Source organism: Vipera ursinii (assembly GCF_947247035.1).
Source record: "Vipera ursinii genome assembly, chromosome: 2".
NCBI lineage: Eukaryota > Metazoa > Chordata > Lepidosauria > Squamata > Viperidae > Vipera > Vipera ursinii.
This window is the reverse complement of record NC_139513.1, coordinates 246,338,679-246,365,338: the sequence shown is the minus strand read 5'-3', so window position 1 is coordinate 246,365,338 and position 26,660 is coordinate 246,338,679. Positions and strand designations below refer to the sequence as shown.

Here is a 26,660-nt window from a genome sequence, read left to right as displayed (position 1 = left end):
CTTTGCTTCCCTATGTTTTAATGCTGTCTCTTCAGATGTCAGTGTTTATGAGCTCTGGGTGGAAATGCTCCTGGTTTGTATAAGAGTAATTGCTAGGTTCATAATAGAAACCATAGAGTTGGTTGCTGAGTCAATATCTTTGTTGCATCACAGAAATAAATGGCCTGTTGTTGAATTGCCACCATTTGGTCTTGCTCATTGTTTATGGAATATACTTTAGACTTGACCATAACACAAGGTGAACAGAATTGATGCATCTCTTGAACAAGTATTCACTGAAAAAATAAGCAACAGAGACAAGTGTTATGGTGCCTTGCTTCCTTTCTTCAGAGCCAGTTCCAACTGTTTGGAGGAGAAGGTCACTCCCTCGTCTTTTCCTGTGTCAGGTGCCACATAGGGCTAGACCAGAGGTGTCAAACTCAATTTCATTGAGGGCTGCATCAGCATTGCGGTTGCCCTCAGGGGGCCAGGTGGGTGTGGCCAGGGTGGGTGTGGCCTACTGGGTGGGCGTGGCTAAAGTGTGTATGGCCTACTGGGTGGGTGTGGCCAGCTCTACATCGTTCGCATCAAGGGTGCCTATGGGGGCCTGGGCAGGAGTGGGACAGATCTGAGGGTCTCTGACAGAAGGAGGGTCTCTGGGCCAGGGCCAAGGCAGTGGGGGCTGTTCCCTCACTGTTTCCAGGATGGCTTCGCGGGCCACATAAAACCACTTCGCGGGCCGAATCTGGCCCCCGGGCCTTGTGTTTGACATGTCTGGGCTAGACTCTCTCTCCCTTCCTATTGAACATCTGCATGAAACTGCTACCTGCTAGATAAGAACATGTGTTGGTTTAGGGTTTGGTATTGATATACTGATGATGCTTGTTGTTTCTTACATTATTAGGTGTTTTGTGAACTGCTCAGTGTCATTAGGAGTTGAACAGCATCAAATTTAAATAATAATAAACCAAATAAATATAACAAGTACATCTCACACAAATCTGAGAAGAGATCTGCAGACTGCCTCTTCCTAGGACATGAATATGGAACAGCTCATTTCCTTATTCAAGGAGCTAATCACAAACCTTATCCAACATACATCTTTTCTGAGAGTCCAAAACAAAAACTCTAAAGACAAAGCTATCTGTTTCCCTCCTGCTCCCTCTCCCCACATGTACTTATGCGGGACAGGCTGTCCAAACTAAAAATATTACCAATATTGTTGAGAAAGATAATAAGGATTCTCATCTACTGCTACAGATGTTACAACAAGAAGACTGACACCTCAACCAACCTAGGTAAAGGTAAAAGTTCCCCCGCACATGTGTGCTAGTCGTTTCCGACTCTAGGGGCCAGTGCTCATCTCAGTTTCAAAGCCGAAGAGCCAGTGCTTGTCTGAGGACGTCTCTGTGGTCATGTGGCCGGCATGACTAGACGCCAAAGGCACAAGGAACGCTATTACCTTCCAACTGTAGTGGTCCCTATTATTCTACTTGCATTTTTACGTCTTTCGAACTGCTAGGTTGGCAGAAGCTGGGACGAGTAACAGGCGCTCACTCTGCTATGCGGCACTTGGGATTCGACCTGCCAAACTGATCGACAAGCTCAGCGTCCTAACCCACTGAGCCACCGCGTCCCTTGGTCAACCAACCTAGTATGTGCCAAATAGTAAACATTCTGCTATATCTGGAAAAACAGATTCTCTGGCAAATGTATGAGGAAGACAGGTTTGGGGAGATCTTGGGAGTTCCAAAAGGAAACAAGGGGGAATTTTCTATTTTTTGTCAATTTCCAAGGATTCATCAAGCTATGAACTCTAAAAAAAACCCATGTAGTATAAAAATGTGCCTGAAATAACAAAGAATTTTTCAAGCTATAAATAATATATTACAAATAGGTGGTACAAGCTTATTTTCTGAGGGAGCATGCCCATCCATTTCACCATTCCTAAAACAATAGAATTCTTTATAGAATAGAATTCTTTATTGGCCAAGTGTGATTGGCCAGTGCATAAACTCTCAGTGTACATACAAGCAACAAGTGATAAATTATTATTATAATCATAAAAAACATTCATCATAAATCATAAGATACAACACTCAGTGATGGTCATGGGATACTAAATAAACAAATAATATAAATCATACTAGGATACTAAATAAAAGAATATAAATTGTAAAATATATCTTTATAGTCATAAGAAGATAGGTAATAGGAAAGATGAGAAGGATAATAGTAATACAGCCCTACTAGGTAGTTTGACAATTTTGTGGGAATTAGTTGTTTAACAAGAGTTCTGGCATGGGGGAAAATACTGTCCCTATGTCTAGTTGTTTTGGTGTGCAATGCCCTATAGCCGTGGTGGCGAACCACACAGAGCCCTCTCTGTGGGCACACGTGCCATCACCCCAGTCCTAGGCCTTCAGCTGGGTTTTATAAAACCTTTTCGCTTTAGGTCTCCACCACCATGTGCAAAAAAAAAGGTTCAATCAATTAATCAATTTCAACTTCTCGCAGGAAAAAAAAGATCTCTCAAAGTTGGAATTGATTGAACTTTTTAGTCCCAGTCTGCCATTACCAAAGCAACCACGCCCACCCAATGGGCCACGCCCACCTGGCACCCGACGATACATAAGTGGGTTTGGGGTTGCAGTTTGGGCACTTGGTCTCTAAAAGGTTCACCATCACTGGTATATATGATTAAATAAACCAATCAATTTGTTCTGTTTTAAGAAACACACAAATCATTTTTGATCTAAGCACTTTAATACATAAATATAAATCATCTCTAATACAGAATAGCAATGCATCACAATTTGCATTTGTTCTTACACTATAAACATCCTTCTTACGTCTATTTTTTTTTCTTAAATGGAATTCTCACTTGAGCCAGCAAAGTGATTTCCAAACATCTATTTAAACTGATCAAAATTTCAGATCAATAGTATACCAGTTAGGGTTATATTCTGCCAGATTGTTATCTGAATGCTTTCTAAGCAGAGAACAAAAGAGGAAGCATGAAGAAGCACTATTTCTTAAAAACTTGTAATTTTATTTCTGAAAAAATGCTGAATGAAGCCTGGACACCATCCAGTTTAATGACCTTCCTAAATCATACTGAATAGTAATGGATTTTACAAGCTGAATCTGGAGAGCCATCAACTCACAAAAACTTTAGCGGCTTGTTTACATTCATCTCATTGTTTTTCTCCCAATGACAAATGGCTTTACCCCTTAAGAGAAAAAAAGAAAAGGTGCAGTAATAGGATGCTTTCAAAGCACTGGTTCTTCATGCCACCAATCAAAAGACAGATTGTGCAGGTAAATACATCATTTCCTTGGCTAAAACAAAAGTAGTGGAAAAGCATGGGAGAATTGAAACATCTGCATACTCCTCCCTTCCTCATAAAATAGAAGCTTCTTGAAACCAAATTCCCAGGTCTAGATTATTAAAAAGTATATAAAATATATAAGCATATAGAGTATCAACTATGTATTCAGTCCTTTACTAAAGAAGTCATAAAAGAAAATATTTTGCTACAATTTTCTACCAGAATCTGCACATTCTGACACTACTGAGGGTTGAGCAGTTTCTTTGTAATCAATCTCCTAAACTAGAAGTAACTAACAGTTGAAAGTCTAAGACAAACAAACCTTATCATTATCAACAGACAGAAAAAGCAATGCTAGCACCATTAAACTAGAAACCTGTTAACAGATTTTATTTCTATTATAGAGGTACTGGAGCAAATACTAGGCTCTACAGTATGCACATTTTTAAAAAAGCTTCTTCTAGTTAAATCTAATAATCTGCTTTTTGGCTTGAGTATTACACAGACACAGTGGCCCGCATGCATTTAATAAGTTAATTTTGCCATCTATTCACAATTCATTTAGATTATTTTTTTAGATGTAACCTGAAAGCAATCAATTATGTATGTAACTTCAGGTAATGTTATCATTTTTAATACCACCATTCTATTTACAACACTTTCTGTGCCTAGATACCATTTATTAGGTATTTGCTTTGCTATCAAGTACTGAAATATATAACGGCCTTTTCCTGACAACAAAATATTATATGCCAGCTACCACACAACAAACAAGCAAGGTGAATTATCTATTTAAATAACAGTTGAAGCAAGTTCATAGGGATGGGTTATTAATGTTCTGATTTACACAACACAATATGTGAATATAGCCCTTATGTTCAGCTGTTCATAATAATGCAGAAGCAGATTTTTTTACACAAATTCACAGCTGTGTGAGAAAATCTAGCACTACTTCATGCTGCTGATGTAATTTTTCCAATGCTGTACATGTAAAACAATATTATAGAAGTGCTGCAGGTGTGGTGACTATAAATTGCAGTGCTTTGAGTTGCCCTTAATAAGAAATATATGATTCAGAGTTAGTATGAATATTACAAGTACCTTTTGGATTGTGCCAATTAGCATCCCTGATATTTTCTCATACTTGCAAGGCAAAATTAGAAAATGGAATTAATGTTAATGAAAAAATATATCACATAATAAATACTCTTTCAGGCTGAGGTCTCCTATGGAGTTTCCAAACTCTGCATTAAGTTCATCTCCCAAAACCCATGCTTCTGTTCTTTGAATTGAAATAAGCAACTGTAGTGAAACGTTATTGGCTTGATGTGTGATCACACCTGCAGCAGCAACATAGGTAACTGATGAATTAAATCTGGATCATTTGGAAGCCCTTTATAGATCAGGATATTTTATTCTATTCATGACTGAACAAGTAGAAGCTGAGGTAAAGCATTTATAGCAAGTTTAATCTCTCAGCTATGAGCTCATTCTTTACTATCCCCTATTTACATCCTCAGATGGTGCTAGAATAACACAAACCAAGTACGGTATATTACTCTATTTTCTCTTATTGAAAACATTGCTATCTCCCTTGCTACTATAAAGTTATGTACCACAAAAATGGATACTCTTAATATGGCCTTAGTCTTCTTATAATGTATAATTTGACTACACAGTGTGTGTTTCATATTCCTATCATCCATATAGCTTTCCACCGAAATGACATTAAACAAAGAAGATGATTTAAAATGTCAGGCTTTAAATCATAGAAATCATGTACAATTTTCAAATAAGCATCTTAAATGGTTAATTTTTTAAAAAAACTTAAAACCTGAAAGTACAACATGCCACATTTTTGAAAGAGATGATAAAAGTCCTCAAAAATCCTTCAAGTCACTCACCTTTTGCAGCACAGTACCAGATTTCATTACTTGCATCACAATTCAGTTGTAGTGCCCCACAAGGCAATGATTGGGAACACAATTTCTGTTCTCGTTGTATTATAAGTAGATATACACATCTGGCACCCAGATGATCTATGATGCATAGCAATAGCTTTTCTAAAACAAATGTGCAACTATATGTATTGCAGTATTCCCAATCTGGCAAGAAGAGCTCCAAAACATACCAATTCTGCTGCGCTGAAATGTATGCCATTGCACATTGTTCAGATAACTCTAAGTATGTGAACTTAACCTAAAACCTTACTTGTGAAACTGCAGACTTCTTAAGTCCATAAAAACAGATCTCTCTGCATTCAGAATAATGGCAGCAGTATATTCATATTCCTATCACCTTCAGTGCACCGAGGGGGACTAGGCTTTGAGCCATGGAGGTTCAAGTGAGAGCCTTGGAACAGAAGGACCCTTAAGTATGTTTAAAACTCCAAGAATAGCAGAAGCTTTGCAGCAGAGATGTGTAGAAGGCAATAGGAAAGAAGTTCCCCAACACAAATTACACTGGCTTTTGATTTTCTAACATGCTGTTAGGAAATATAATCCTTGAAATTAATACCCTGATAAAACACTTTCCACAACTATAAAAAAGTTCTTGTACAAGAGAATAAAATAATTAATACAACTCAAGTCTTAAAATTAGGAGATGTGCTTTTTTCAAACATAAACATGGACATTACTTTAGAACAATAATCTAAACTGAAATCTCTTGAGAGTCTTATTTCAAAATAAATATATTGATCTGTGAAAATAAAACTACTTTATCTAATATGGAAAACCACAGGTCTTCATGGCACTAATTATGCCTTCAGAGCTTTCCTGAGATCAGAATAAAAATTGATCAGTGTACCAGCCATAGCTGTGTCTACTACTGATTGTGGGAGCATCCCACGCAGGTCCGTCTGGATAAAGCCAACCAAAAGACTATGTCTTGGATTGTCCGTGAGTGGAAAGCAGAACCAGCCACAAGGATGGTTAAACCCTCGAACAAAACTTGGCCTTACTTCACCGTAATCCAGGCTAATACCTATTTTAACAAAAACATAACAGCAATTACATGAGGATCTAGAGGAACACATTTTTAAAATGGCTTTTTAACTGAATTAACAAAATTTTGGAAAAATACATAAGCAGACAAAATAAGCATAAAATAAAGGGTCATGAAAAAATTATCTTAGGCACATGTGCACTCACATAAACATAATTTCAGAGACATGCAACTATTTTATATATCAAGGTATTCAGTATTTCTGTTCCAAATTATTTTGTGACAGATGAGAGTAAAATTTTAAAGAAAGTGACTATCCAAACCCCAGACCTCAACCATCACCTTACTCACCAGGAGAGTCTTTATTCAGCCAGATAAAATAAAGAAATCAGCATGTGGAGAAGCCTAAGCCTAAAGTTATTGACAGCATTGTGCTGATTATTTCCTGATACTGTAAGTATTTCATTTTATTTTCTTTTGATTAGCATAATCAAGAATAAAATAGTTTTTTTTAAAATGTCAAGCTACCCCTGCTTTGTGAGCTTTGACATAAAATGGTTGCTTTCCCCGCCCAGTGAATTAACCACTATAATACTCAAGGATTTTCTCCATATTTCTACACATCATTTGTCACAAATGTACTAAATTTATCTTTCAGACAGAAGAAAACAGGTTTAACTGACCAGGTTTTTTTTTTAATCCCATTTATATCCCGCCTTCTCCGAAGACTCAGGGCGGCTTACAATCTAAGCACAAATTAAATGTGCTTAGCAATAGCCTTCATTCTATGTATATGCCTGCTTATTAGGGCTTTCGGGGGCCCCCAAGCGGCATTATTACAAAGTCAGCTTATTGCCCCCAACAATCTGGGTCCTCATTTTACCTACCTCGGAAGGATGGAAGGCTGAGTCAACCTTGAGCCTGGTGGGATGCAAACCTGCACTAATTGCAGGCAGCTGGTGTTACTTAAGGAGGCATTAGCCCACTACTCCACCAAGGCTCTTTTTGACATCAATAATTATTTTTACACAAGTAATATGCATTCTAAAAAGCACAGTAACATCAACTGCAATTTCAGATAAAAAAAATCTGTAAATCTGAAAGGAATCATGTATATATGGGATATGTCTAGCCCCAACTGTATGCAAATGGATCTTGACCTTGGAACAATTGTTTAATCCTGTTCATTTGAAGAAGTCCTAATCCAAGACATCACTCTTTAAAATAAGATGCCCAAAGCAAAATTATGGGGATTTCAACAATTTTAGATTATTCTTACAAAGCTGGATTAGAAGATAAAAGATTATCAATGAGAATTTACCACATGACAGCAGTCCATCTTCACAATTGGTTGTGTAGGAGAAATCAATGAACTCTCTTGGTGCAATGATATTCAATATTTGACCAGCTGTAGTATAACGCATTACACAGCAATTCTGCAAAGTGATCATAAAATGGCAGTTTATGGGTGATTCATTTTTATTAAGCATTTTTGCAGCCTTATTAAAAGTCCTAAAGATTGTGGTAGGGTTGATGTACTGCACTAGCATGTAACGGGTTTCCTGGCTTAGGGTACTGAATGAGCCAAACTAATTTCAATTTATTCAAATCAAAGCTAAGCAAACATTTGTTCAGCATAATACCTGAATCCAGCCTGTATGTGCATGCAATCTGTTTTTGAAAATGCTACACATATACAGATGACCCTTGGTTAATGATCACTTATCCAGCAACTGTTTGAACTTATAACAGGGCTGAACAAATGGTCCTTACAATTGGTCCTTGAAGTTCTGGCTGTTGAAGCACCCCAGCAGTCATGTGATCACAATCTGGGTGCTCGACAACTAGCCCAGATTTCCAACTGTTGCACATGATCATGCAACCTTCAAAACCTTCCCTGCCAGCTTCCCATAAGCCAAGTCACTGGGGAAGCTGGCAGGAAATCAGAAGTCACGATCATGTGAGATTCTCACTTAATAACCTATGGTGATTCGCTTAACTGGGGACTACCATCATTAATTGGTACAGTCATGTGACATTGCACTTTATGACTGCATCACTTAATGATGGAAATTCTACTCCCAATTACTGTCACTAAGCAAGAACTACCTGTATTACTATTGTTCCAAGGCAGAGGTCCCCAACCTTTTGGGCACCAGGGACCGGTTTTGTGGAAAGTTTTTTCCGTGGACCAGAGCAGGCGTAGTTTTGTGTACTGCCTGCATCCTGCAGATGGGGCTTTGCTTGTTTGTGCGGCCCAGTTGCTGGCATGCCATGACCTGGTACCAGTCCACAGACCAGGGGTTGGGGACCCCTGTTCTAAGGCCAAGAAAATCTTTTCAGAATCATGAAAATTATATTCAGCCAGCATTAAGTACTGTACAGGAAAAAATACTTTGGGAGAAAAGGCTATACCTGCCCTTTCCTTGGTAGAGATCTAAATTAGAGTGCTCTGCAACTATGACTTTTGAAACAATTAATATCATGCCTTCTTCATTTCTTCAGATGTGCTCCAAGAAAGTACTTTAAACAGGGATGGGCAGATTTCAGATGTGTCAGCTAGCTCTACTGAGGTCAGCTCAGGAATAAGTAAGAATTTCACTTACCGCATATACACAAATTAATTTCTTACTGGTTGTTAAATATAATGTATCTTACATTTGCTAATCAGAACCCTGACAGCTATGATCTATAAAAGAAAATCCTAAACATGCTAAGTACATGAAATATGGCCTGTACATTACCTCTTCATACTTTTCAACAATGTCCATTGTGGTCATCAGACTATCCCAGCTGATCCGATAAGGTCCAGGACGTATGTGATCTATTATTCTATTGGTAACATCTTCCACAATACCTTGTGTTTTATAGCTAAAGACCAGATTTAATAGAAGAGGGTTTAAAACTGTTAAAGTTTATAATAGGATATTTGTGTAAGTCTTTAAAAGTAGTTGAAAAACCAATAAATCTCGGTAATAAGTGTCTAACTCTTCAAAGTGTTGATACATAAATCCCATTTGAAAGGGCGGAGTTACACTTAACAAATTACTGGTTCCTAAGGATTGGATTATAATACTGTGTCTTGTATTGCACTTACCAGTAAAACCAATCTGGAGGTGTTTTTACCCTTCAGTTGAGCAAAAATAATAAAGTTTACGTACTTCAAGCATGGCTAATTGATGAGTCTGAGGTTAGGATCCAATGTTGTAGTTATGATACCTAAGTGGATAATAGTAAGGAGCTATGGAGATAATCTTAAAGAAAGCATCCAAAAGGCAGACCTCAAGTAAAGGAAGCCTTTGTTAAGCCCCAAGAGACAGAAAAGTCTTAGAAAAACACTGGGACAGCTAGCTTCCCCTGAATAAGAGGGAGGGAAAAGAAAACACAGGCTGATTTGCAAGATTCTGTTACTACACCCTATTTCAGTGTACTTCTCATCTTCCCAAGGAGACAGTTTTGTCATGTGGTATACATGACAATTCTGATAATAATGTACTGGTAGCCCAGTTTCTATTTTTGTCCTAATATGGCAAGATCTCATTATTTATTTTGATTAAGACAGCACTCTCACACACATGCACATGTAGTTTAATCTTGTACAAATGTTTTAAGTAAAGTTCAACTTACAGATACCCGCTGAATTCTTCTGACGGCTTACGCCAAACAGTAATATCTTTCTGCAGAAAAAGAAATGAAGGATTGCACTATTGATAGATTATTAAAACATTCAGTCGCTCATATCTAAGAATGTGGAATATAATTAAGTTGTTTAAAAAGTGTATCTAAGAATGTAGAATATAATTAAGATGTTTAAAAAGTGTATTTCAGACTGTAGAGACCTTAGAAGGAATTTTTCACATACAGGCACACCTTAAAAACTTCCTGGATACAGAAACATTATTATAAAAAAATAACAGAGAATACATATAATTACTATTCTGCATATCCATCTTCATTCATTGATATCCATGCACTACCCATAAATTGTTATATTTATACACATTAGTTAAGTGTGCATTCATGAAATAATATCTTTAAACTGATCCAACTTAAAAACTATGTACATTTTATACATTTTAAGACCACTGTAGACAGGGAACGTTAGTAGCACTTACATGAAAACAATATAACCTATAAGTTATCACTATCAGATAGTAGCAACACATCTTCTCCAACGATTTGGTTGGTAGTTTCTAGTTTTTGGGAAACTAAGACTCACCATATTGTGTACTATTTTTCTAAAACTAGCACACCAAATATGTCAACCAACACAATTTGATATAATATGCATGTGTACACTGGTGTCTTACCAAAATAAGAAAACCTGCTCAATAACTTACTGTTTTCCTAGCAACTCTCCATTCATTGTCCTCAATGTTATGGTATTGAATCATTGTATTTTTTAGCCTTGTAGCCAAAGAATCTATGTCAGAGATATCTGTCATTCTTTTTGTAACCTACAAGGGGAAAAACAAATTTTAAAATAAAATGACCTGAGATTGATTTTTTTTTCTGTTTGGCATTAACATTAAGATAAATCAATTTGTCTCCAAACAGCAAAAAAAAAGTGATTATCCCAAGATTTAAACCAAACAGAGGTAAAAAAAAAAGGTAAAGGTTCCCCCGCACATGCGTGCTAGTTGTTTCCAACTCTAGGGGCCAGTGCTCATCTCAGTTTCAAAGCCGAAGAGCCAGCACTTGTCCGAGGACATCTCCGTGGTCATGTGGCTGGCATGACTAGACGCCAAAGGCGCACAGAACGCTGTTACTTTCCCAGCGTAGTGGTCCCTATTTTTCTACTTGCATTTTTATGTGCTTTCGAACTGCTAGGTTGACAGAAGCTGGGACGAGTAACAGGTGCTCACTCTGTTACGTGGCACTCGGGATTCGACCTGCCAAACTGCCGACCTTCTGATCGACAAGCTCAGAGTCCTAACCCACTGAGCCACCGCGTCCCTTTAAACAGAGGTACTTCATAATAAAATGATATGGGATGACTAATGCAGAAATGGAAACTAGAATAGGCCCCTCTCTCCCTTCTACAAACAAGAGAGGAAAGTTTATCCACAAAGAAAACAATACTCAATCAAATAGTTCTAGAGGTGACCTTTATAATCTCAGTTTACAGACCAACCAGGTTACCTTGCAAATCTATGACAACAGATGGAATAGAGGAAGTTGGAGGGATAGAAAAGCTGTTAGGCAGTCTCTCTGAGCCAGCTGCTCCGCTGCGCAATTGATTTGTTACATGCAGAGTGGCTGCCCTCAAGAAGGCATTGCATGCGGATTTTGCTATCCTTCAAGCAAAATATTTCTTTCCAGTGGCTGCTTAAGGATGAGCAGGCAGAGATCACGGCGCAGGTGGCCAGATTCTGTGCAGCAGCATTGGGGATTTGCCAGAAACTTAAATAATCATTGTAGATCTTTTTAATAATCTTTTGTAATTGATTTCATTACATCAATACCCTTCCTTTAAATATTATTCTTGGTTTACTACATAAATTGTTACGACATATATGATTCCTATTTTATACCTATTAATGTTTTAGATTTATATCCACCCGTGGAACTGCATTAACATAGTAATAGAACGTCAAAGAGTTATAATATGATTTACTTTTCTAGTTGTTCATATATTATTATATTGATCTGTTCTATTTTTGTTTTTTTAAACTTTTCTGGTCATTGACTGAATAAATATTGATTGATTGATACTGGCTACCAAGCGCCCCGCAATTGTGTGATGGCCTTTTGCAATCTTCTCTGATGGCTTCCCCAGAAAGTTGGTGAGGAAACCAACAGGGAAGTTTGCAAACTGCTGCTGCCGCTTGCCAAGAAGACTCCCTTATCTCTAGGGGCTGACTGAAAGAGCTGCCTGCCAAGGGAAGCTGAACTGGAATGGTTGTCAGAAAGTCAGAAAGTTACTTAAGCAAACTTGCCCCACTGAAAGTGCCACTATTTTCAAAGAGTTATCTGTCAGGCATAGAAAAGAAGGCCTAAGAGACACATTACGACTCTTAAGCACATTTATTTTTGTAACTCCTTGTTGCGTTAATAATCTGGATGCTTAGTATTATACAGATATTCCCTAGACTATTTTTCCCCAAGTACATATAGTAATAGTTTCAATACAAGTGACCACTTACATTTAGATATAATTGCAAGACAGAAATTTCCCTCATTCCCTAATTTTGATATCATGTATGCTGATATCAAACCTAGCATGTGATTCCTGTTGGTGCTTGCATTTATGGTAAGTCTTGAAAGCAAAATAAATATCCAACTCATTTCTATCTTTAAAGCAGATAATCAAATGCAAGTCCAAAATCAAACTAAATTCTGCCATTTAAACATTCTGGGTTCAGTCTGCACTGAAATAAGACACTTTGTTCAGTATCATATCAAAAACCTTTACTTTGATTATACCCAGTAGCAACAACCAAAGAAAAACATATATTAGTGTGTACAATTTGCACATTCATAAACCTCTTACAGATTACCTGGTTTTTATTTTTATTTTTAAATAGTCACAGAAATCTGACACTAAACTATTCTTATCCTTCGTATAGTTGAATGTTAGATTTAAAAATAAACTATTTAAAAATAAAAATCAGATAAGCTATTTTTAGTATTTTTCTTACCTTCAAATCATTATTACTAGGATTTTCTAAGCCAATTATTGTACAATTAAAGCAGAAAATATTACTTCATATGTAATAAAGGGCTAACAATACTTTGATGAATTATGTATTTATTTAATATTTATTGTTGATTGATTTTGCCTTCCAATCAACTCTTGGTGACTGCCTGAACAAGTCCCTGCACATTATTTCTTGGCACAATGTCAGAAGTGGCTTTGAAGGTGTTATTGCCTCCTTCCTAGGCTAAGAGAGAATGGCTGTCCCAAAATCACCCAGCTGGTTTTATGCCTAAGGTGGAAATAGAACTCATGGTCTCCTGGATTCTACCCGATGCCCTAACAACTACCCCATATTGACTTTCCATCTTTCAGGATATAGAAAATTTAAGTTAACCGGTAACTTTTTATTTATTTAACTTAAAATATTTTCATAAGTTCTCAAAATGTCATAGGCTGTAAGCCCTGTGCCTGTTGTGCCTAATGGATAATATATGGGGGTAGAGTGCCTTCTCATGTGTGACTCCCAGACTATGAAATATGCTCCTAGGTGGGTTGGTTTTAGCCCCCACTCTTTTTGCCTTTGCAAAAGAGCCGAAGTATACTTATTTAACAACGTTGAAAATGTTAGCACGGGTCGTTAAATTATACATTTTAGTTTTTGTTTTGTATGTTGTATTTTTGTTGTTCATTTATAGACCATTCATTTTAATCAAAAATCAGGATACAAGTCAAAACCTAAGTTCTCTTTCAAATAATTCCATTAAATTAAAACTCTTCCCACATTCCGAACTCTTTCAGACCAAATCACTGACACCCAACCAGGAGGCAGGGGGGGGGGGAGAATCAGGAATCTGGTAACACATAGGCATCACTAACCTGTCTCACTCCCCACCCCCAGTGATCTCAATTTAAATTGTATAACAGTTTAGTCCTTTTCTGCACTTCATAAAATTTATTTTTATTTTTATTGTATTTGTATACCGCCCTTCTCCCGAAGGACTCAGGGCGGTGAACAGGGCACATATAAAATGCAAAATACAAAAATTAAAAGAGAATTAAATAGGGACCCAAACTAAAACAATAAATAATAATATAAAAAAACCGCAATAAAAACCCCAACACATCCCCCATCAGGCCAGGCCGGCTTGTTCAAATAAATAGGTCTTCAGATCGCGTCGGAAGGAGCGAAGGTCAGGCGCCGTCCGGAGCTCAACCGGCAACTGATTCCATAAGTCCGGGGCGCCCACAGAGAAGGCCCTCCCCATGGGGGCCATCAGACGACATTCTCTGACCGGTGGCACCCTGAGGAGGCCCTCTCTGTGGAAACGCACAGGGCGGAGGGATCCCCGAGTGATCCCCGAGGTACTCCAGACCCATGCCATGTAAGGCCTTGAAAACCATAACCAAAACCTTGAACCTCACTCGGAAGACAACTGGTAACCAATGAGATGGACAGCTTGTGCTTTTTGCCTGCTTGAGCAAGGGGTTGGACTAGAAGACCTCCCAAGGTCCCTTCCGACTCTGTTTTTCTGTTCTGTTCTTCTATAAATGTGGTGGTCGGAAAAAGGGCGATCGGCTTCCACCCGTAACCTAACAAGTCTCTCCCCTTCCAATGGGGAAAGGGGATATCACCGTTTTGCCTTCACTCTGGTCCAATGCCCCCTGGCTTTAAAGCCCAATCGTCCTGACATTTGCACGGGTTAAAAACGGCAATGGTCAAGCAGGCACCCTACCCATCGGCGCAATCATACGGTCCGACGCGTATCTAAACGCGGTGAGAAAGGCTCCGCAGGTGATGTAACGCTCACGCGTCGACATCTTTCTCTGAGGTTTTCTGCAATCTCCTCCAACTTACCGGGGCGAAGCCGGGAAGGTTAACTTGTCAAAGCCTCGGCTCTTAACGAGGAGGGGTCTTCCCCAAGGCAGCGAACGGGATCCTTCCGGTCACGAGCGGCTCCCCGAAACTAAGACGCTTTCCCTCGCCTAGTTTCTGATCTGCTCACCCGGTCGAGCGGCTCATTCCCGTAGCCAATCAGAACCCAGCTGGCACTTCCCTCGCAACCAATAGCAGACAGTCCGTCTTCCTGCCCACTCTTTTGTTTTGATTCTACTTGCATTTTGGTACAGGCGGCCTGCGTTCATTGGCTGTTGATTGAGAGACGGCAGAATCGCGCGTGGTAACCGGCCAATAAGATGGAATGACAGAGGGCGGGGGGGGGGGGAAAACAGCTGTAAACGGTTACGTTGCTGTTAGCAGGGGTCTTCAAACTTGGCCCTTTTGTGACTTGTGGACTTCAACTCCCAGAATTCCTCAGCCAGCCATGCTGGCTGAGGAATTCTGGGAGTTGAAGTCCACAAGTCACAAAAGGGCCAAGTTTGAAGACCCCTGCTGTTAAGGAAAGAGATTCCTTTGCTGTTTTGGTGTCACTTTGGTGTCGAGAGTTGTGTGGTGACTAAATCAGAACATACACACACGTGTGCGTGTGTGGACCCAGGTCACGAAAAATTAAAACAAAATTATTAACTTTGGAAAGTTAAGAAAAAGAGTTGAAGTTGCCCCAGTATTGGGGGACAAACATGGGCAGAGGTTAGTGAAGTTCCAACTCCCACCATCCTTATTGGCCATTATCCCTGCCTTTGGGGGATACTCTCATATGATCTGACCAACCCATTATTTGCTGACTGATTTCCAATGTTTCTGTATTTTGGAAGTGTTGTAACTTAAGAGTAAGTTTGGTGTAGGGCTTAAGACATCAAGTCATGAGTTCTAGTCTCACCTTAGCCATAAAGCCAGCTGGGTGACCTTGGGCCATTCACTGCCTCAGCCCTAGAAAGAAGGCAATGGCAAACCACATCTGAAAAACCTTGCCAAGAAAACTGTGGGAACTTGTCCAGGCAATCTCTAAGAATCAAACATGATGAACAGAAGGGGGAAAAATGTAGAGGAAGGAAGAAAAGCAATTCATACCACTGCCTGTTCAGACCCCATCAAACTATTTGCTCACACTCACTGCTTGAGCCTTGGTGGAGCAGTGGGCTAATGCCTCCTTAAGTAACACCAGCTGCCTGCAATTAGTGCAGGTTCACATCCCACCAGGCTCAAGGTTGACTCAGCCTTCCATCCTTCCAAGGTAGGTAAAATAAGGACCCAGATTGTTGGGGGCAATTAAGCTGACTTTGTAATAATGCCGCTTGGTGTGTGTGTGAAAGCCCTAATAAGCAGGCATATACATAAAATTAAGGCTACTGCTAAGTTTGTAAGCCGCCCTGAGTCTTCGGAGAAGGGCGGGATATAAATGGAATTTTAAAAAAATAGTATGGGTAATATATTTAGTTAACCTTCCACAACATCATCTCGAGTTTAGAACAATGTGCTGCAGCAGCCAAAAAAAAAAAAGCGCCAATGCAATTCTACGCTGCATTAACAGATCATGTTAAGTGTTAGTATCACTTTATAAGGCCTTGGTAAGATCACACTTGGAATACTGCATCCAGTTTTGGTCACCATAATATAAAAAAATATGTTAAGACTCTGGAAAGAATGTAGGCAAGAACAACAAAGATAATTAAGGGGCTGGAGGATAAAACATGAAGAATGGTTGGAGGAAATGGATACGTCCAGTCTAGTGAAAAGAAGATCTAGGGGTGATATGATAGCAGTATTCCAATATGTGAGGGGCTGACACAAAGAAGAGAGGGTTAACTTATTTTCCAAAGCACCACAAGGCTTATTTCATTTAAGACACATGTACAGAATTATTAACCCCCACAGTCCTGCTATGTTGCTTCATCGTGGCTGTGATGGAAGGTGTTCCTGGGAAAGTTGAGCACAGAATGTCAGGAGTTTATGCCAGGAATATATATATTCCGAGGGTCATCCAAGAAGGGAGGATCATCCCAGCTGCCCATTCAAAGCAAGCAGGCACCTGTATTGGGCAACAGTAATATAATAATAAACCTTTATTGTCAAAGTACAACATGTGTACATTGAGATTAGCTGAGCCTCCCCCTGTGCTCTCTCCCCCCAACACACAGTGACAACAAACCCTCCATCCTACCACACCATGTGAACCAACTACACCACACACCAGCCTCCCAAGTCAATTCTGCATAGGTTCACAGAGATTATATCCCATTTAAAAGCCTAACAGCCCATGGATAAAAGCTATTTTTCACCCTGTTGGTACAGCTGGCTATACTCCTATATCTCCTACCGAATGGTAGGAGAGTAAAGAGATACCGTTCAGGATGTGAGTCATCCCTGAGAATTTTCCTCACTCTTCCAAGGCAACGAGCCCTTGCAATGTCATCCAGTGGTGTCAGGGGACAGCCCACAATGTCTTGTGCTGTGCTCACTACCCTCTGTAATACTTTCCTGTCCGCGGTTGTCAGACCAGCATACCAAACCACAATACCATATGAGTGGACGCTCTCTATAGTAGACCAGTAAAAGAGGGTCATTAGCCATTGTTCTACCCTGTTCTTCCACAAGACCCTAAGAAAGTGAAGCCTCTGTTGGCCCTTTCTAGCCACCTGGTTTGTGTTAACTTTCCAGGTCAGATCTTCACAGAGGTAGATTCCCAGAAATTTAAAGGAGGAAACTCTCTCCACACAGTCCTCCCCGATGTAAAGTGGGGCAGGTTCCTCCTTTTTTCTCCAGAAGTCTAACACCATCTCTTTCATCTTGCCAATGTTTAGGTGCAAGTTGTTGTTACTACACCATATGGATAGTTTTTGTACCTCCGCCCTATATGCTGTCTCATCCCCACCTGTAATAAGACCCACCACAGTTGTATCATCTGCGAACTTGATTATCACAATGGATGGGTCAGATGATACACAATCATATGTGTATAAAGAGTACAGGTAGAGGCTAAGCACACAGCCCTGTGGCATGCCGATGCAAAGCTTCAGGGGGGTAGACAAAGCAGACCCGACCCTCACTGTTTGTAACAGGCAGGCAGATAATTAAGGTAAAGATTACTGTAGTGACAATGGCAAGGGCAACATTTCACACTGTAGGAAAAGGCAGTGGTAAACCATTTCTATATTCACATGGATAGAAAATATAAAATGAAAGACAGTATAGTGTGGGTATTGGCTCTCAGGTGAGACAGTACTCAACATGTTACTGAAGAAAAGCTGTGGATCTTTAGAGTACTACCGTAATTGTGTTTACAAGATGGCTATATTAAAGTGTTAGGGACATGTTGATGTTATACCATGCAGGAAAAGAAAATCTACAGCTGCAAAGAAAAAAATACATAGGGAACATGGAACATAAGAAGTATGAACAAGGAAAAGGTCAGCACAGCAAAGGTGAAATAAATTGATGATACATTGACATCTTAGGCATCAGTGAATTTAGATGGTCTGAATAAATGAATGTCATACTTTATTACTCAGGAAACAAAAAAGAAAGTGTTGCTTTTATATCAGGATGGATATAGCAAGAGCAGTGCTTGGCTATAAAGGACCAACTATTATCAATTATAGTTTATGGAGAAGCCTTTAATGTGACAGTTATCCACATTTATCCTCCATCCACTAATGCAAAAGAAGAGGAGGTTGATGAGCTTACAGTCACATTCAATTTGAAACTGACAGAACATAAAAGTATATTATACAGCTTTGATTAGAGAAAGCAATGCTAAAGCTGAAATATAAGGTGGAAAATATACAGTAGTTGGTCTTGCAGTCTAGGAAACTGAAATGAAGCAGAACAATTTACTAATTTCTGTCCAATTATTTCTTCATTGTTAATACAAACTTCCAACAACAAAATAGTGTCTGCATACATGGGCATCACCAATGGCATTCAGAGAAAGCAGATTGGTTGTATTATTATTATTATAAGAAGGTGAAAGAGCTCAGTTATAAGAAGGATGTGGACCAAGGGCTGACTGTAGAATCAATCAGGACCTCTTCATTTGCAAGTTTCAAGTTAAGCTGAAGTGGAAGAAGCAAGCCTTCAACCAATTTCCTCAATAGGACCTTGAGCATATACCCACCCTTCCCAGGAACATCAGGAATCAAACCAGAGAAACTGTGGAATAAAATCAGATAAGATGTTCACGATGAATGTGAAAAGAAACTGCCAAAGACCAGCAAATAAAAGAAAGCAAACTGTCAGAAAAAAACAGTGGAAATTGACAGAAAAAAATGAAAAAGCAAAGCCAAGAACTGCAAATATTTCAGAAAGGAACTTTAAAAGACTTGTTCAGAGATCTGTTGGAAGAGACAAAAAGCACTTCTAAGGGAAAAGAAAGCTACTTACTAGAACTGATTTATACTATTAAGATGTTTAACAGAAGAAACCGGTGTAAAATAAGAATGTATTGAAATGAACAATGTATCTATTTTGGACAGGATAGTTGCTATATATTGAAATGGGGAAATGTGGGCTACCCGAAAACTAAGTTTTCATTTATATATTATAGGCTATTTTGGAACATTTTATTGCAATTAGGTAAAACTTAAAAACAGGACATATATATGTATAAGTGAAAATACTTTGAAAATTGTTTTAATTGATTGTATTACAACTAGAAATGTATTAATTTAATTTATTTATTTTATTTATTTATTTTATTACATTTATATACCGCCCTTTCCCGGAGGACTCAGGGCAGTTTACAGGGAATTAAAAACCAAAAATACAAAAGTTAAAACCAGTTTAAAAAAGATTAAATTTATCCCTGTACAAATAAAACCCCAAATTAAAATAAATTAATCCTCAGCCTGGGCAGTCAATTAATTTGACTGTTATTATAACTAAGGGAATTGGAGAGGGAATTTTTGTTGATATAATTTGAGCTATTTACAAATGATTTTGTTATTTGATATTGTTTACTTTTAACTACCCAATCACCGTATTGCTTCATAAAGATCTGGACATAAAATTAAAAAATTAATAAAACTTGTATTTAAAAAAAAGAATGATGCAAGCAGTGATTGCGAAGAAAAAGGAGTGAAAGAGTACAGATGTTTTTGAATTTGGTGTTGGAGAACCAACACCAAATCTCTGAGAATACCATATGGATAGTCAAGAAAACAAATCACCAAACAAATCAGCCCAGAGTTCTCATTAGAGGCATAAATAACCGGCTCAAATTATTCTAGTTCAGATACATTATGGAAAGACCTATTTTTCTAGGAAATCTGTAATGTTGGGAAAGGTGGAAGGAAAGACAAGAGGATGATCAGCAGCATGGTACTTAATTACAGCCATGTATACAGTACTAGTGTATACCACTATTGGACAGATGATTCTAGAGAAAATCTATGTGCTCACTAAGAATCAACACCAAATTGATGGCACATCATTAATCATTTACAGAATTATGATTCAGAGATATTACAGTACTGTGTGTTTTGGTTATACTGTATTGCATCTCTTTCAGCTGCGTTAATAAGAGCTACTTATAAAAACAAACACCTGCTTCTAGCTAAATTTACTTGGAAGCAAGTTGTAATGGATTTGGAAAGTTTCAATTCAAAATTACACAGCATTTAAGCTCAGGGCAGCTTACAATCAGCTCCTCTGATTTTATCCCCACAATAACCTTCTGTATAAGCTGGGTTGAAATGCATCATCTGGCTGAGAATTACCAAGAGAGTTTCCATTGCTGAAGATGAACTTAAGGTCGAGTCTCACCTATTTTAACCCTTTCACTACTACATAATTTCTTTTTTTAAAAAAGTGTGATATATCTCATCATAGTGGGGGAAAAATAGTACCCAATTGATGTCAGTCTGCTGTCCCAGTGCTACCAATTGAAGTGCTATATTCATATGTAAAATAGCTGTCTTTAGAGCAGAAGGATATTTCAAGCCAAAAATCACTAATGAATTTCCTCCAGCAACACAAGTCGCCTTTCTCTTTCAGTTGGAAAGATCTACCTGTTTAGAAGTACTTTGGCCAAATTATTGCTGACTTTCCTTAATAGCTTGCTTATGCACACTCAGATCTAGCAGTCTAGTTAGTTGAATGTAATATAGAGACTGAGAAACCTTCTTTTGAAGGAGCGTTTATTAAAACACTGCCTGAGGAGGATTGCAATTGTGAGCATCCTACTACTTGCCAAAGCAAGCCTTATTAATTTCTGGTCCTCATTCATGAATGCCATGCATTAAGAGTCAGACTGATAGTTAAACACAACATTATTATTTCTGCTTTGTGAATAATTTTTGTTTGAACTCTTTGTAAATAAATTTGGTTGGGATTTTTCCAGCCTGGTGACTATAAAAAGGGGTTGTCCCTGGCAATCAAACAGGGCCGGTCATAGGCTGGAACAGAACAGAACATTTGGGATCTGCTTCCAGGCAGGAAATGTCTAATTTATACATATATACACCCTAGACTATGGATCAACCATAACAAGCAATGTCAGCCAGTGTGTCCAACAATAAATCCCCTGGCATTCATTGGATTCTTCTACCATTTTGCTTTTAAAGGTTCTTTTACTTAAGAATATAAGTGAGAAGCCGGTGTGTTGCAACATCAGCTTGAAGAATACATTTTATTTCCAATAAAGTTTCTGAACCTCCTATAGATTCCAGAGCCCTGTCACAAATGAAAATAGAAAACTGCAGTCTAGTTCTTTGTTTGGAAAAGTGCTGGAGGAGTGGGAAGAATGGGAAACAGTGAGTAAAGAGCATCCTAAAAGGCTTGAGGAGATGATGGGGAGCAACCTCATTGGTCTTCTTCTGTAGAGAGATGTTTTGTCATTGGCTGTGGAGCCTTTTTGTGAGCATGTTTATTAAATGCTCTCAAAATTCCAAATGTGACCATCAGCCAGACCTCAGACACAGATTCTCCATTTTAGGGCTGAGCAAGCTTTGAAAATTATTCAGAAGTGCTTCAGACATTATAGAAGCACATGTCTCTTTGCTGTCATTAAAAATGTAAAGTCGCGTGCTTCACATAGAGACGGACACAGAGCTGGGGTAAAGATGAGTTTATTCTGAACAGAACGAACTGGGGAAACAGGGAAACCTGGCGTCTATTTGTACCTGCCCAGGTGGATGGCATCCAATCAGTTCAAACCTGGGCTTCCTGCCAGTGCAGGTGACAATGGGTGTAGATCCTGGCTTCCCACCAGGCTGACCATGCCTGGGGCTGTCAACAGCTTAAGTCATTAGGCTTATCCTGAGTGAGCAGTCATTGCCCGGAGCTGTCCAGCCCCTCTGCTGATCTGCACCATCAGCCTCCTGCTGTGCTGTCATTTGTGTATGCTGGGAGGCATACACTGCAAAAAATATCTGTTGTTTTACTCAAGGTGACATCTTAACATTTTAAATTGTGTCTGAAAACAAAATAGCAACTAGAAAAATCAAGTACAAAGGTTATGTTTTGATTATACCTGATGGTTGATCAATACAGAATGGAATAAAAATCTTCCATTCAGAATCTAATTTAGCCTAGTATGATTTGATGGCTCAGTGTGACTCAGATGGGAAGCCATATAAGTTTCATATAGAGCAAACAATTCACTATGTCAACTGACTAGGTTTAGTAAAGACAGGATATTAAATAATAACCTGATTAAGTTGATTCTTTGTACAGTACTAGTTTAAAGCATTAACATTCAATGGTTTAGAATCATAATACTGTATAAGCAGGCTGGTTAACATTTTTCTCAAAGTTGTACTGAAACTATAAATGAAACTTGTTATAAACCATTGGAGGTACATTTCGATTACACAAGGTAGTTAATAAATAAGTGGGTCGGTAACAGCTTTTCCTATGTTTCAGAATACTTTTGGCAAAAATGAAATTAATAAATTATGTAATAATTATTGTAGATTATTTTTACAGGCATTAAATGAGGAGAGTTTAGATGAAAGTATTTCTTCCTGACTTCTATCACTCAACTGCTGTCTTGTCCCCATGTGGTTAAGTAAGGTTGTTCAGGAAGCCAACGTCCCATGAAACTAATAGAGATCTTCTCCAAGAGATCAGCTCCTTATTTAAGACTCTTTCTGCTGCTTTTTTTTCCTATGTCTGTTTCATGTTGCTACATATTTATGCTATTCTTTTTCACTGAATAATTTGTTAAATTTTGTTGCCTGTATTTGTGGGGGATGGGGTTTGTACAAAATGATGAGATACAATATTTATAAGGCCAAAAAATATTATGACTGAAATTTGAGGAAACACTCCCAAGCTTCCATTAATTAAAGATCCTATTATTGTGAGAGCTATAAACAGAATATTTTTGGCTTTTTACAGTTTTCTTCATTCTGAATAAACAAATTGTTTTTTACAGAATTTCCCATTCACGTGGATGTCGGGGGAATATCCCTTATCAAAGATTAAACATGTATGTAGCACTTTTTTAAAAATCCCATTTATATCCTGCCCTTCTCTGAAGACTCAGGGCAGCTTACAATCTAAAGCACAAATCAATGTGCTTAGCAATATGTTATGTTTTGGAATACTAAAAATGAGCCCATGTAAAAAAAATCATACATGTACCTTCAGGTCAGTCTTGACTCCTGGTGACTGCCTCAACTAGATTATTTTTCCAAAAGGGAGGGGATATATTTTCTTATGTGAAAATTGATTAAAATTAATTGTATAGCTTTTAGAATAGCAGAGACCAGCAATTAATAAGATTTCACTCTCTGAAATTAAGGTGAAAACAATGTTAAAAACGTCTAACAGTCTCTCTGTCTGGTTCTTTCTAAAGCTGCAGAACCCTGATAGCAAAAAGCCCTAGTTATGTCTGAATTGACAGAAGAAGGTAGTAAGTTTGGGAAAGGTTGTTTTCTCTACTCCTCCATTTTGGGATTTGCAAGGAGCAAAATGTCTTTGGAGATTCTCAGTCATCCAGGTCATGGTTCTCAGATTCTGACATTTAGCTATGCACTTTGGTATGAACACCCTTCAAATGGCGCGGGAGTATGAACGGATTTCCAGAAAACATTGCAGACTACAGGAACCATTTGCACTTCAATTTGAGATGTATACTCATCCCCAGCAGCCTACACCTGTCTTCAACAATGAAGGGACACAGGGCAGAAAACATCCTGCAGCCAAGAGACTCCACACATATTTGCACTACTCAGGTGACCCTGAGGACACAGGTAAACCTCCAAATAGCCTCAAGGACTCTGTAAAAGAATGCAAATGACCAACTATCTGCAAGGAATATAAATCCTTCCGTTCCCCACCATCCAGTCAGAGCTAAAGAAGCTTCTTAGATGAGAAGCGAAATGTCTTCAAAGAAAAACAAGAAAGTCCAGTTGCCTCCTGAAAAAGCACCTTTGGGACAAGGAGCAAAATGGTTGACCTATTTATTTAACAAAGACAGTGGTCAGAAAGCAAAGAAAAATGGTTAAAAATACATCAAAGCCTAATCCTAGCATTGGTTCTACCTACTTTTGTGTCTTCCAATCCAATTGTTCTCTTTCTTTAAAAGAGAAAAAAGGGGGAAAAAGGCTGCAGTGTTTTCTTTTTACCAGTAGAGGGAGCAAGAACACCATATAAGAATTTCAATAGTCTTCTGCCCCCTACTGACAAAGGAAAGGACTGCAGCAAATGTTTTGGGGGGATTTTTGCTGCTGTTTTATTAAAGTACCTAGAAAAATAATAAAATACCTTACACAAGTGTTGCTAATAGTAGACATCATACTGATTAGACTCATTCAGGTGAAATGAGAAATGAAAGTGAGTGGAAAAGATGAAGCCTAGCAGTCTGCAGAAGAGTTCTTAAATCAATACTTCTTCAGGTCAAACAGCACTTTCTAGAAACTGAATGTGAAGAGTGTTGTAGAAGCTGTGTGAAGAGTGGCAGTCATAGATAGGGTACATGTAGTTTGGCAGTCTGTTCCTTGAAACATGATCAGCTTATTTTATGTGTGTGTGTGTGTGTGTAAATTATTCAAATTGCTAATAAAGAATTAGGGAGGCTGATATGGCCATTTCGAACTTATTTTGTTCTCATCAGTCAGTCATACCCTTTATCTGAGATTCGAACCTGGGCTAATTATATATTAGGCAGTTGTTTTAACCTCTAGGCCACAGGCTCTTTCTCTCTTTATTAGCTAGGAAGCAAGGGAGATATATATGTTAAGTATTTATCAAGTCTTTTTGAATACCTTGCTAGTTAAATCTTCTTTCCTGTTTCAGCCTATCCCAAGGCTATCCGCAGGCTATAGTCACAACTTACGACAGTTCATTATTTGTGTAAATTAGCCCTTTAATTCTTTGTTAGCAATTCAAAAAATTTACACACACACACACACACACACACACACACATATATACAGGGCTTTTTTTCTCATAGAACGCTCAGAACGGCATTCTGGCACCTTTATTTGCAAAAAAAAAAAGTTCCCTGTATTGGCTTTAGGAGTAGGCAATCTTGGCTCTTTTTTATGACTCGTGGACTTCAACTCCCAGAAATCCTGAGCCATCCACGCTGAAGGGAAAGAGAGAGGTTTCCAAATTGAGCCATGCTGGCTCAGGAATTCTGGGAGTTGAAGTCCTTGAGTCATAAAAGAGCCAAGGTTGCCTACCCTGCACTAGAGGAGGACATTAAAATTATTTACAAGGTTACTTCTTTAGGAAATAAACTTTTAGAATCTAAAACAGCTAATTCAAAAAAGCCAACAGGAAAGAACCTCAAATTTTTCATCTGCTTCTGTCTTTTGGAAGGTAAAATTAGATAACAAAATAATCTATTTCCTATGTTAACATCTCTGCAATGAAATCAATAAAGGTAACAGGAAAGAAAAGAGAAACATTTTTCTCAATGTAATATGTCTAATTTAGCTGATGCTAGAAAAAAATAGTATCTTTTGTACACTCTTGAAAACTATTTTGAATCTATAACCATCTATTACAACTAAATCACTTTAAATTAAACTATTCTTAAGAATGAAATATTCTTAATTTGGACTTTACTTTTACTGTTTGGACTGTTGTGTGTTTTGAAAAATAGATTATTTAGAATCTAGTTATGTTGCACTTCAGTCTTTAAATAATTAACCTAGTATATACATAACAATATATGATGTTTTCCATGGTGAGCTTAACATCAATAACAACATTTTTTAAAAAGGCTAAAATAATTTCTGGTGGTATTATCTGTTCATTAAAATTTTGTTTAGTCACAATCTTTCATTTTTCACATTCTGGACAAGCAGTGGTCATGTATCCTAGCAAAAGATGTTACATATGTGCATAAGTGTAGTCAGTAGCATTGCCGGCAATGGCAAAACCATCCCGATACATTGCACGACGTCACATGATGTCGTAAGTTTGACATGTCTGTTTTATATGATTGTGCAACAAAACCTAATTCTCAAGAGGATATTATACTCTTGAACTGCATGCCTAGCATTTGGAATTTGGCAACTGGACAACATAAATAGGTTCTCTGTGCCATTACCCTGGCTAAAAGACTGATACTGCAGCATTGGATTGCACTTACTACCTATGAGCGGATTGCTTATAGACATAGACAGCCTATGGACAAGTATAATAAAATATGGGACTCATTAATATAGAATTTGTTGTTGTTGTTAGCTGCGAAGTCGTGTCCGACCCATCGCAACTCTATGGACAACGTTCCTCCAGGCCTTCCTGTCCTCTACCATCTTCTGGAGTCCATTTAAGCTCACACCTACTGCTTCAGTGACTCCATCCAGCCACCTCTGTCGTCCCCTTCTTCTATTGCCCTCAATCTTTCCCAGCATTAGGCTCTTCTCCCGTGAGTCCTTCCTTCTCATTAGGTGGCCAAAGTATTTGAGTT

General features: G+C 38.3%; 1 protein-coding gene across 1 annotated transcript; it reads right to left on the bottom strand.

The window, feature by feature from the left end:
* Positions 1-1,997: 1,997 nt before the first annotated feature.
* Positions 1,998-14,910, bottom strand: STARD4 (StAR related lipid transfer domain containing 4). The gene is made up of 6 exons (XM_083356494.1): positions 14,753-14,910; positions 10,598-10,714; positions 9,885-9,934; positions 9,002-9,128; positions 7,579-7,693; positions 1,998-6,296 (listed from the first exon to the last, which is right to left on the bottom strand). The coding sequence occupies exons 2-6, from the start codon at positions 10,700-10,702 to the stop codon at positions 6,070-6,072; spliced, it is 624 nt and encodes a 207-aa protein (XP_083212620.1). The 5' UTR covers positions 10,703-10,714; positions 14,753-14,910; the 3' UTR covers positions 1,998-6,069.
* Positions 14,911-26,660: the final 11,750 nt, after the last annotated feature.

Bases quoted from the DNA above. Each gene is read 5' to 3' on its own strand.
- STARD4 (XM_083356494.1), bottom strand. From the start codon at position 10,702: ATGACAGATATCTCTGACATAGATTCTTTGGCTACAAGGCTAAAAAAT. The intron at 9,935-10,597 runs GTAAGTTATTGA...CTTTTTCTGCAG, and splicing joins GGAGAGTTGCTAGGAAAACA to AAAGATATTACTGTTTGGCG. The intron at 7,694-9,001 runs GTAATGTACAGG...ATCACTTTGCAG, and splicing joins TTGTTGAAAAGTATGAAGAG to AATTGCTGTGTAATGCGTTA.